At 34.3% G+C, this 11,474-nt stretch overlaps 1 protein-coding gene across 2 annotated transcripts in view; it reads left to right on the top strand.

The window, feature by feature from the left end:
* The window catches only part of LOC142341671 (uncharacterized), a 43,319-nt gene that overhangs the window by 18,262 nt on the left and 13,583 nt on the right, over positions 1 to 11,474 (top strand). For both annotated transcript variants that reach the window (XM_075392811.1, XM_075392808.1), the window contains exons 3-4: positions 1,415 to 1,492; positions 4,127 to 4,268. In XM_075392811.1, coding sequence (XP_075248926.1) covers positions 1,415 to 1,492; positions 4,127 to 4,268 — 220 coding nt within the window. The remainder of the gene's footprint in view (positions 1 to 1,414; positions 1,493 to 4,126; positions 4,269 to 11,474) is intronic.

Here is an 11,474-nt window from a genome sequence, read left to right on the forward strand (position 1 = left end):
ACAGCATCAAATATGAACCGAGCATGAAGGGATAGAATAGTTAAGGTTATTAAGACTGAGATAGCACAAGTTAGCACAAGTTGAAATATTCTAAGTTAGCTTGTAACTTAGATAGAATTTAAGAGATGTTAATTTATGACTTAGAGAAGTTAAGCTGAACTTACCTGATTTCCAAATTTGTGCTAAGTTAATTTTTTCTGACTTAGAGAGTTCTTAGTTAAAAACAAGTCACAAAATATTCTAAGTTAGAAAAAAATCTCAAGTAAGTTGAGATTGAGCAAGGGAGCAATACGGGAGTATGATTTTAAATCAGAAGTTATCAGGGACCAAAAAGTGCTGGTAGTTGAGCGTGCAAGCTCCTTTTATACTTGCGGACACGTGGTTCTCTAGTATCCTATTGCATAGAGATAACAGTGTCGACATAGTTACCAAGGTTAACTTGGTGTTATCTGTGTGGCGTGATAATATCACGTCATAGTATTCTCAGTTTTAGTTAGTGATCTTAAAATAGTAGCTTATTCAAAACTACTTAGTAATTTGTTCACACTTTAAAATGGACTTTGTCCAAATCAAGTTTGTGCTTCACGCACTATAACGTAAATTCTCAAAATAGCACTAAGATTATCAAATAGTGTTACTGATTGTAGCACACTTCAGTACAAAGGCTGTATTTTGACTTAAATGTCGACATAATTTTGCAAATTAAGCGAAGATTTTTTCTGCAGTTTTTGGTCTGTACTTGCTGTAAATTTTATCAAAGGGGGCTAAAGAAGCATATCTGGTGATGTTTTTTTGTTATAATGCTAATTTTGCAGAGCTTTATGTAACTTTTCTGCGACAAAAATTCGATCAAACATTTCAGTATCTCTTCAAACGTTAAATCATTAACACGTGTTTTAAAAATTTTGACCTGATTTCAATCAAAATTGATCAAAATTTCAGCAAAAATAAAGGAAAATGTGAACAATGGAAATCAAGCGAATGTTCACCGAAATTTAAACCTCCATAGCTCCTCGGAAAAAGCGAAATTGAAAAAATTCTTTCGAAATTTATATTCTACACTTGACGGGCTTTCTAATGATACCACTCCAACTCTGTACACTCCAACTCTACGATGAATTTGTCTATCAGCCAATATTGACTGAACAAAAAAATCAGTTGAGCATATAGTTCACCTCCACTTAAGTGGGACAGGAACAGAAAGTGTTTTTTCATTGTATATTGTCATTTTCACTTGGTTTATTTTTCTCGATGTTTTAGAAAAAATTTTCGACACCTATTACAACAATTTATATTGTGTATTGTATCATTATTTGTTATTAGAAAGATTAGGGCCATCATGGCATCTGATTTAATAAATTTCATCATTGCTTTCTATTGTTTTAAAAATTGTTTAATTTATTTTGTTGTTTAGATGTCGTGATGAAGTCACTTGGACAGAGTCTGTCTCAGGCGGAGCTGAAGGAACTCATCAGCCAAATTGACACAGATGGTAGGCTTCTTAATTATAGACCATAAGAAATCACAAGACATCAAAGCGCTTCTGAAGCAACTACCCAAATATACGGACAACATTACGTTAGCTTAAAGGATGTGTTTCTGAGCTCAGATGAGCATCCAAAAACGGCTTTGGAAAACCCCATTTGGTTTACAGTTAACATGGTCTCATGCAGCCATGCAAACTGATCAAGCCAGACTTTTGGCAGCGTATAGGCATCGATTAGTACAACGATTGGATTGACCTGGCTTGGAGCCTTGTTCCGCGACCCAGTTGGGTCTGGTCAGAGCTGTTTTCGGCCGCGGACCTCAGAGTGGGTGTTTTGTTGTTCTGTAGAATAGGCATCTTTTTTCGACAGCCATATGCCACGATTACCAATATACTTAAATCTACACACCTGAAAAGGTTTATTCGCAAAGGTTTTTTTGGCACTCAACAACATTCTCAATAATCGATATTGAACACTGTATTGCATGGAGGAATTGCATAAGGTATGTAGCGAAACAGTTTCAGACCCCAATCGTGCAGTCCAAACATTTTGAAAAAAGTGGTAGAAACATAATGACAAAGAATACAGTCGCCTACTCACTCAATCTCTCACTCTTACCTACAAACACTGTCCCTCAGTCAGTCAGTCACTTATTCACTCAAACACTTACCCAATCACGCACTCAGTTACTCGCCGACTCACTTGCTCACCCACATAAACAAATGCGCACCTAAAAACAGGTAGAAGTGATGGAGTTACGAAGAAGCTCAACTTATGGTTGGGAACATAAAAAGTCCTAAGAGAACGCTCCATTACGCAAGAACGCACGCGACAGGTACCCGTGTTGAGAAACTGCGACGCAATCGACCCAAGAAGCGTCGTTTTTTTGTCGAATTTTGTTGATTTCGTTGGTTTATGTAGGAACTGTTGATTATCGTCATTTTTGTCGGTATTGTCGGTATTTAATGCACAAGTGTCGATTAGCGTAGTTTTTGTCGGTATTGTCGGTACTTGATGAAAGAAGTATCAATGATCGTCGTATTTGTGGGTAGCGTCAGTCTTAATTTGATTTAAATACAAAAGAAGTACAGGAAAACTCAGTGAGAGGTGGTGGAGTGGAGCAGAAGGTGGCAAGTAATATTGGGGTTGTAGTTAATTGGTACAAGTTTGCTTGATATCAAGTAATCAAGCTTCTGTGGAATTAAATTAGTTGAACAAAAGAATTGCGTTGAAGATGTCCGCCCATTAAGCAGATACTGATGAGAAAACGGTAAAAAATGCAAAAGGATAATAAAAAGAACGTATGTCTTTTTAAAAAGATTTTAATTACAAAGCGACTGAAATTATCAATGGATGTTGATGAAATAGTTTGTCTTGTCTTCTAAATTAGTACGTTTCTTTCAGCTCTTTTTTATTTAGAGTTGTTCTGATATCAAAGCTTTATTCAAACCAGCGTTTTTTAGAAATTTTTAGAAAGTGAAAAATGAAGATTAGTTTGTTAATTGCAGCCCGGGTCGAGGTTTTTGGGTGAATTTTTGTACGAAATGCAGTGAATGTGGTGAATTTTTGTAAGAAATGTGGTGATTGCGGTGAAAAAAATAATTAACCGCATTTCACCGCATTTCTTACAAACATTCACCACGAAATTCACCGCTTTTCTTACAAAAATTCACCGCATTTCATCGCATTTCATCGTGGTGAATTCATCGTGGTGAAATTCATCGTGGTGAATTTTTGTAAGAAATGTGGTGATTGCGGTGAAAAAAATAATTAACCGCATTTCACCGCATTTCTTACAAACATTCACCACGAAATTCACCGCTTTTCTTACAAAAATTCATCGCATTTCTGAGAAGAATTCTCCGCAAAATTCATCACATTTCTTACAAAAATTCAACGCATCGAAATATGTGGCAAATTAATGCAAGAAATGCGGTGAATGCGTTGAAAAAAATAATTAACCGCATTTCAACGGATTTCTTACAAACATTCACCGCGAAATTCACCGCTTTTCTTACAAAAATTCACCGCATTTGCTTTCCAAAGTCTACTGAATCTGATTTAATTTCTCACGAAAAATCATAGAAGTAAGCGAGGGTTGGCGCAGTGGTATACAAAGTTGAAGGCATGCAGAAGGTACGGGGTTCGAACCCGTGTAAGGAAGCTTCTTTTTTGTAACAAATACTGAGAACGCGGTGAAAATAAATAATTCACCACGATTCATCGCATTCACCGCAAAAAGATGTAAATACGCGGTGAAATTTTTTTTCACCGCATTTCAACGCATTTCTTACAAAAATTTACTGCCAAACCTCGACCCGGGAGTTCTTTGTTTTAATTTGAATTCAGTTCATCAAAAAACTGCCAAAACTTACGCAAATGTTACAGGATTTATTGAAAGCATAGAACAGTTATTGAAAGTGATCACAAATGGCAGAATTATCCTTTACCCTGAGCATCAAATAACTCCAAAATGATTTGGGAGTGAACCACAAGAACCAAAAGTTATCATAAACCAGATTTAGTGATTCTCAAAAAAACCTCCTTAGGTTGTAGCTTTGTGTCGCGCAAAGTGTGGCTCGAGCCGTCTTAGTTTGAGGTCTTTAGCACTATCTACTGCATATTGGTTGTGACTATAGGGAATGGGATCATAGACTTTGGAGAGTTTGTGAACCTGATGACGATGAAGATGGATGACACAGTGACTGAGGAGGAGTTGAGAGACGCATTCAGAGTGTTCGACTGCGATGGAAATGGATACATCACTCCCGACGAACTCAAGTCAGTGCCTGCAGAACTTCCTATTTTGTCTTGTCAAAAATTGGTGTACATATCAAACATTGTGCACTTTCCTATTAAGCACTTCATCAAACAGCAACAGAACCTATTTGAATACTTTGCAATTGGTATCAATAGAAATACCTTCAAGCCTAGAATCTATATGAAAAAATATATATTTTTTTTGAAATTCGCTTTGTTGGAGGAGTTATTGAGGTTTAATTTTTTGTGAACATTGATGTGGTTTCACTGACTTTGTTCATTTTTAACCTACTTTTTGGTGCATTTAAGAAATTTTGCATAAAATTGTTGTTATAAAGTGTGAGTTAGGCTAAGAGTTGGAGCTATTAGGTGTTTATAATAGACGCCCAGCGATAGAAAAAGTACAGTACAACTGATAAAAACTAGATTTTTACAATAAAAAGGATTTGAATTGTTTTGAGCCGCTATTTTTTAAAAGCTTTTCACAATGGTGTCCCGCTTTTTCACCCCTATTCATTTAACCCCCTATCATTTAACCCCGATTTAATCACCCCTGTATCATTTAACCCCTCTATCATTTCACCCCGATTTTAATCTTTCCATAAAATAAGCATAATTAAATTAGCAATATAATCATTTGGCCATGCCTCGCGGGCCATGGCCATGCCTCAGCGGCTCGTGGGACTTGATATGAAACTATCACAACCGAACGTGGGATTAATTTATCCACTTAATTATGACAAAACATGCCTTTAATGTCGACTTCTAAGTGACGGGATGAAATGCTAGAGGGGTGAAATGATAGAGGGGTTAAATGATAGAGGGGTGAAAAAATCGGGGTTAAATGATAGGGGGTTAAATGAACAGGGGTGAAAAGAAGTAGAACCTTCACAATTTCTCCTTTATTTCTTTAATTAAAAGAGGCCCCATGAATATGTATTTCGTTTTTACGGAATAGGTCATGGTGTTTATGGTTTGGACAGTGAACTTTTTTGGATCATAGAAATTTGCCTGCATTTTGGCACGCTTGTGACTAGGTTTCATTACTCAAAAGTTCTATTGGCTTCTTAAAGAAGATTAAGTCAGCCAAAATAAAACATTGGCTTGATATATAAAATGGCTGTTACGACCTTGAAAAAAAATTTTAAAAAAGAATTTTTTAACTTGGCCTCACTTTTAGTTCTATTTCTGATAACTTGTTACTCAGCTTGATATCAATAATGTCAGGTCCCGTTCTCTGTTTTAACAGCGGTTTTCTTAACTAATGGTTTTTATAACTTTAAAAATAAAACAATTACAAATAAGTGAGTAGCTTGAGGTTTAATTGCTTAGAAATTTTTTCTGGCAACTTTTTATTGAACTTTCAGTTTTCACTCGTATTTTTTCTCTTGCTGTATTGGAAAATTTTAGGTAATTTATGATAGTACTTATTGTTTTCCTATATAAATAAACGTGTTTAAGGTGTACAATTGAATGATAACGGTTTTTTTTTAATTTGATACCACAAATTCTCATGTTTTTGTTCCGACCCCACTTTTGTTCCGACCCCAACTATATACTCAAATGGATTTTTTTTGTTCAGTCAATTTTGGCCGATCGATATATTCATCGCAGAGAAATGTGAGTGGTATCATTGAAAAGCTGGTCCAACGTAGAATTCAAAATTAAAAAGATTTTTTTGATTTTCGTTTTTTTTCGATGAATTATCGAGGATTGAAATTTCGTGTGAACACGGGATATTAGATCAACATTAGTGTGATTTTTCTTCAAATTAAGATATTTTCTATATATATATATATATATATATATATATATATATATATATATATAGTAATTCAAACTTAAATTTCTTGCCAAAAAATGACACAATTTTGTGTTCCTAATAGACTAAAGAAGTTAAAAAAAGACTAGTTCTGGTCTCATAGGAAGGTTCAATATAAAAAAAATCGATTTCTATTTGAGAGCTCGTTTTTTATAAAACTTTTCTACTTTTTTTGCTTTTTTAAGTCACCTAGGGATAAGTCACTTTTCATATTGAGATTCCGTTAATGAAAAACCTCCCTATAGTCAAATGAAGCCCATTGAACAAAAAAAATCGTTTTCAAGGAATTGCTCATGTTTTTTTTGGCTTCGACTCTGAGTTTTCTTAATTTCAAAAGAAATTTTGAATTCCTTTTTGAGGTTTCACTAATTTTTTGGAGACTTATGGCATGAACTCATTGAGTAACAATTCAATATGTTCTGCAATGAGATTTAGGTGAACATATCTAGTGCTTTGAGAGGACAGCTAATAGCTGTTAAGACTTTAAAAATAGGTTTTCGGAAAATTTTTTCGAACATTAACCAATCGTAAAATTATTATCGTGAACTGTAAGTCAGTCTCTGCGATGACAGCTCCATTTTCCGTACTACTGTAACCACAATTGATCTGGCTAGCAGATTGATTTTCTAATTTTTGGTTATGTGACTTCAATGACACAAGATTTCAAAAACTTTTCAAAATTTTTTGGATATTTCCGTATTATTCGTTACGTTTTGAAATCTTATCAGATTATCCCAAAATTGACAGCTCCTATTGGTTTGAAAAAACCTTCAGTGGATCACAGATAAAGGTTTCAGAGCAAAGCTTACGATTTAAATGGCTTCGGTCTCTTTTTCTCGCACTTTTTTAATGAATTTTTGGTTTTTTGCATGTTTTTGTTGTTGTTTTCATAGACATCAGATTTGTTGTTATGTCATATTGATCACCTATGCATGATAAACATCACTATACTCCCAGTGGGGCTTATTTGAGGGTATTTATTGACGTCCGTCGAGATCTATTGAACTTAATGGCTGTTAGGAATTTTAAGATTATTTTTCGAAAATTTTCTTGAACATCAAACAATCTTAAAATTTTTCACAAAATGTTCGTCAGTCTCAGTTTTGACCTAACCCATTAGGTCTCAGTTTTGACCTAACCCCACAAAAATTTTTTTTGATTTTTTCGTATTATTGGTTACTTTTGAACTCTTATCATCTAATCAAAATATTAAACACATTATCCAGATATTATTCTAATGCCATTGGCTTAAAGATTACATTTAGTGGATCACAGATAAAGTTTTCAGAGAAAAGCTAATTGTTTAAATGGCTTCGAAATTTTCTTGTTGCCATTTTTTGTCGTTTTTTCCATAGTCTTAAGACTTATTGTGATGTTTTTTTGAATACCTATGCATGAAAAACTTTTTTTGCCCCATCGTGTTTTTTTACAGTAGTTGTTGACCTCCGTTGAAAGCTTTTGAGTTTCAAGCCTGTTAAGACTTTAAATAGTTTTTCGATTTTTTTGAACATTAACCAATCCTAAGCTTTTTTTCGTGAACTATTAGTCAGCCCTAGTACTTAAATGGTCTTCTTTATTTCTAGTTCAGCCAAAAATAATCTGGTTACTGGCTTTATTTTCTACGTATGAGTTTTAAAACTTCAAAGCCACTAGTTTTCAAATTTTTTTTTTAATTTTTGGGTTTTTTTCTTATTTTTGGATCCTTTTGAAATCTCATTACATTATTTCATTACTGATAGTTCCCAATGGTTTAGAGAAGACGTTCAATGGACCATAGTTAAAATTTTCAGCGAAGAGCTTATGCTTAAAATTTCTTCGACACTTTCTTCTGGGACTTTTCTAAAGAATTTTTAGTTTTTGCCTGTCTTTGTTGTTGTTTTCATCCTCAATAACTTGTTGTAAGGTCTTTTTGATAAAATATGAATGACAAACAAACTTTTTGTCCCATTGAGGCATAATTTTTCGTATTGAGTGGATTCCGTTGAAAGTTTATGAAATTTAATGGCGTTGATACTACGAGTCTTCTCAAAAATTTCGTGGCTCTAATGTATTTGTTCATATTTGATTTTTTGAAATTAAATTGATAAAAAAGAGTATTCGCATTATTGTTAAAGATTTATTTGAACATAGAAAAGTTTTTAGTGAAAAGCTCATTTTTTTAATGCCTTCCACACTTTTCTCGCTCAATTTTTTTTTTGAAATTGCTAATTTCGCTTGTTTTTGTTCTTTAGGTCGCCGTAAATTGCTGACAAGTCTCTTAGGCTTGTAAATGCGGATTGAATTAATGAGGTTACCCCAAGCTCTCTGTTCGTAGCCTTTGGTCTTAAAATTTATGATCGACATTTACAAATGTTTTTCAAACTTTCCAGTTTTTGTTGTTCTTCTCGTCAAATTGTAATTTATTTTCATCAATGAGAGGTCACATCCAATTTCTTGTGTTTCAAAAAATAACATATCCACTGATATTATTTGTCACCGATGCTTTGTTTGTTGGACAATATGCGTTTTTATAAACGTTTTTTGAGTGGTCAATTTTTTGCGTTTCTTTTTCTCTTCTTTCGGAACAATCGCGTATTAACAGATCCCAATGGTTTTCAAATGTGGCCCAAATCAATTTATTTAATATCTCAGTATAATTCCTTCAACTGAATTATTAGAAATAACAATTCAATGAAAAATACATAATATTCAGTTAATAGCTAATGATTTTAATGGTAGCAATAGTATGTGCTTTCGCAAATCGTTTGTTATTTTTTAAAGTTTTTCTTTGGTTCGTTTCTATGGCTTAGTCTACCCAAAAATAGTTTCTCTTGGTTTTGTGATAACTACTTTGTAATCTATCAAAGTTTAATAACTTAACAGATAATGATTTTTAAGACTTTGAAATTTCTTGGTTAAAAATGTTGATTAATTTTTGAATTTCGCCTCATTGACCGTTGTCTTTGTTGACTTGCTCCATAGTCTCCTTAAAGAAACTTTCCATCCACAGTTAGGAAAAAGTAAATTTGGGTAAATAAGATTTTAGCTGAGTGCATTTTGACGTTGTTAGTATGTGCTTTTAAATTTAGTTTTTCAGTTTTTGCCGTGAAATGTTTGTTTTTGCTAATTTTGTTGTTTCCTTTTTTTGTCTCGTAGTCTGTTTAATGTCAGATATCGTTGGCGCTGTAATGAGGCATGGCATTATGCAATTCAATAAGTAGATAGGTTGTGTAGCGATTGTTGTAAACTTAAACATCTATTTTTGTTATCTCTTCATTTGGTTGACAATTAAGTCAAAAATGTAGATGAGCTCGGGTCGGAACATCATGTACGAACGCACATTAACGAGTCGCCTTGCTTATTTTTCAAATCAAAATTGTTGTCAAATCTCGTCAAATTACTACATTAATTGCAGATCCAAATAGCCTTATAAAAAAGTCCATTGAGACATCTAAAATTTTGCCTTAAAATATACTTTTTAAGTGGTTTCAAAATTTTATTTTATGATTTAATGAAATTTTGGTTTTTGTTGTTCTATTTGTAAGCGTTTTTTTGAGTTAGTTTTTTAAATTTTTTTAAATAACTCATGCATTTTCATAAATTTCTTGACATTGATTTATTGTTATTTACTTTATCAATTTTTTTAACTGAAAACTAAAGGACGTTTGAAATAAGTTAGTTTCAAAAAACTGAATGCATTTTAGAACTTTAGCCTTTTTTAAATTTTTGCATAATTCCATAAATGAATGGTCTCACCTGTTTTCTATTGTAAGGGAGTTAATTTTTTGTGTTGGCATTTTCTTTCAAAACATAAGTTCTCAAAAAGGTTAAGATTTCGAAATACTAAAACTCAAGCTTAAACAACATGGAACGTTTGAATTTCAGCTCAACAAACTCATAAGAAGTTTTTTTACATCAGTCAACACATTTTTATTATTTCTTTTATTTTCGTTTTTTTTCATATTTCTCATTCCAATTAATAAAAAAAATGGTGGAAAAAAATTAAATAATTAAAACTTTGACTAGAAAACACTTATGCGACAAAAATACAGATGTGCAATGGCGGGTTTTATGCCAAATGAATCGTTCGTTATTTTTTTTTTGAATTTTTTCTCGGCTTTCTATTTTTATCTGTCTTATGCAACTATAAAAGACCATTTTAAGTTTATGAGGAGGCCAACAACAACCTTCATGAATCTTATCATTTGTTCTAGTATCTTAATTATGATGAATATTGACTTAACGAACGCTTTTATCTCCACTTTCGTTTTGCTGTGCTTTTTTGTTTTTAATCCTGACTACTGTATCAAATAGGATGACGATGATGATGATGATGATGATGATGATGATGATGATGATGATGATGATGATGATGATGATGATGATGATGATGATGATGATGATGATGATGATGATGATGATGATGATAATGATGATAATGATGATGATGGTGTTGATGATGATGATGATGATGATGATGATGATGATGATGATGATGATGATGGTGACGATGATGTGTTTACGTGTCCTCTTCTATGTGTTTGGACCCTGCCAGTGGGGAAGAGCGCGGAGTGTTTCGCCGTCAACGCTGAGCACGAGCAATTGCCAAACGATAGGGTTACAGGGTCCGGCAGTGGATTTAGCCGAGGCGACACTGTTGGACGTGAAACTCTCGTCAACAAACCTTGGGGTGTAGCCGACCCCAAAGTTAAATCTCAGGCGATGAAACTCCTTCCAGTTGGCGAATTGAGATCAGAACATTAAAGCGAACCGGACGCATCCTCCGGATTCCGGATTGTCGAGCAGTGAAAAGAGCGGTGTTAGGGAACTCGGCGCAAACGCCCACAGTCAATGGAAGCCTCCGGGGCGGTACAATCTCATACTGGCGCCGGATAATATTTGAGGCCGGGATTGACTGGACCAACGTAATTAAATTGGCCAGGAAAAGGAAAATTTGGAAACAGACCTTACGCAAGAGGAGAAAAAATCTCACGCATTGGGAGGACCTGATGAGCGAATGAACGAGTACAGAGAATATACCCACGCGTAGTCAACACGTCAAACATGAAAAGAGACAACGAAAAGATAGATAGGACGGCTGTGGGAAAGTGTGCTAGAGTAAAGGCGGCCTGAGCCACCATGAACATCGAAAGAAAAAAGACGCAAGAACCTCACTAACATGCCACAAATGCAAAAGCCAATTTGCAGAACAGTGCTTATTGACGAACCACGTGAAAAGCTGTGACGGAGCCCTTCCGAATGAGCTTGCGGATTTTGGACAGAGAATAGGCTCAAGAAAAAAAGCAAGACATAAGAGAGACTACTGTCATTTCCGCCTGTATTCCGGTGCCCGCTGGGGTCCAGAGCCAGCAGCACATCCAAATGAAAATTTTTCTTTCTCTAGGAATTTGCCGATGTGGCACAAT

Source organism: Convolutriloba macropyga, chromosome 6 (assembly GCF_964194025.1).
Source record: "Convolutriloba macropyga chromosome 6, txConMacr16.3, whole genome shotgun sequence".
Taxonomy (NCBI): Eukaryota; Metazoa; Xenacoelomorpha; order Acoela; family Convolutidae; genus Convolutriloba; species Convolutriloba macropyga.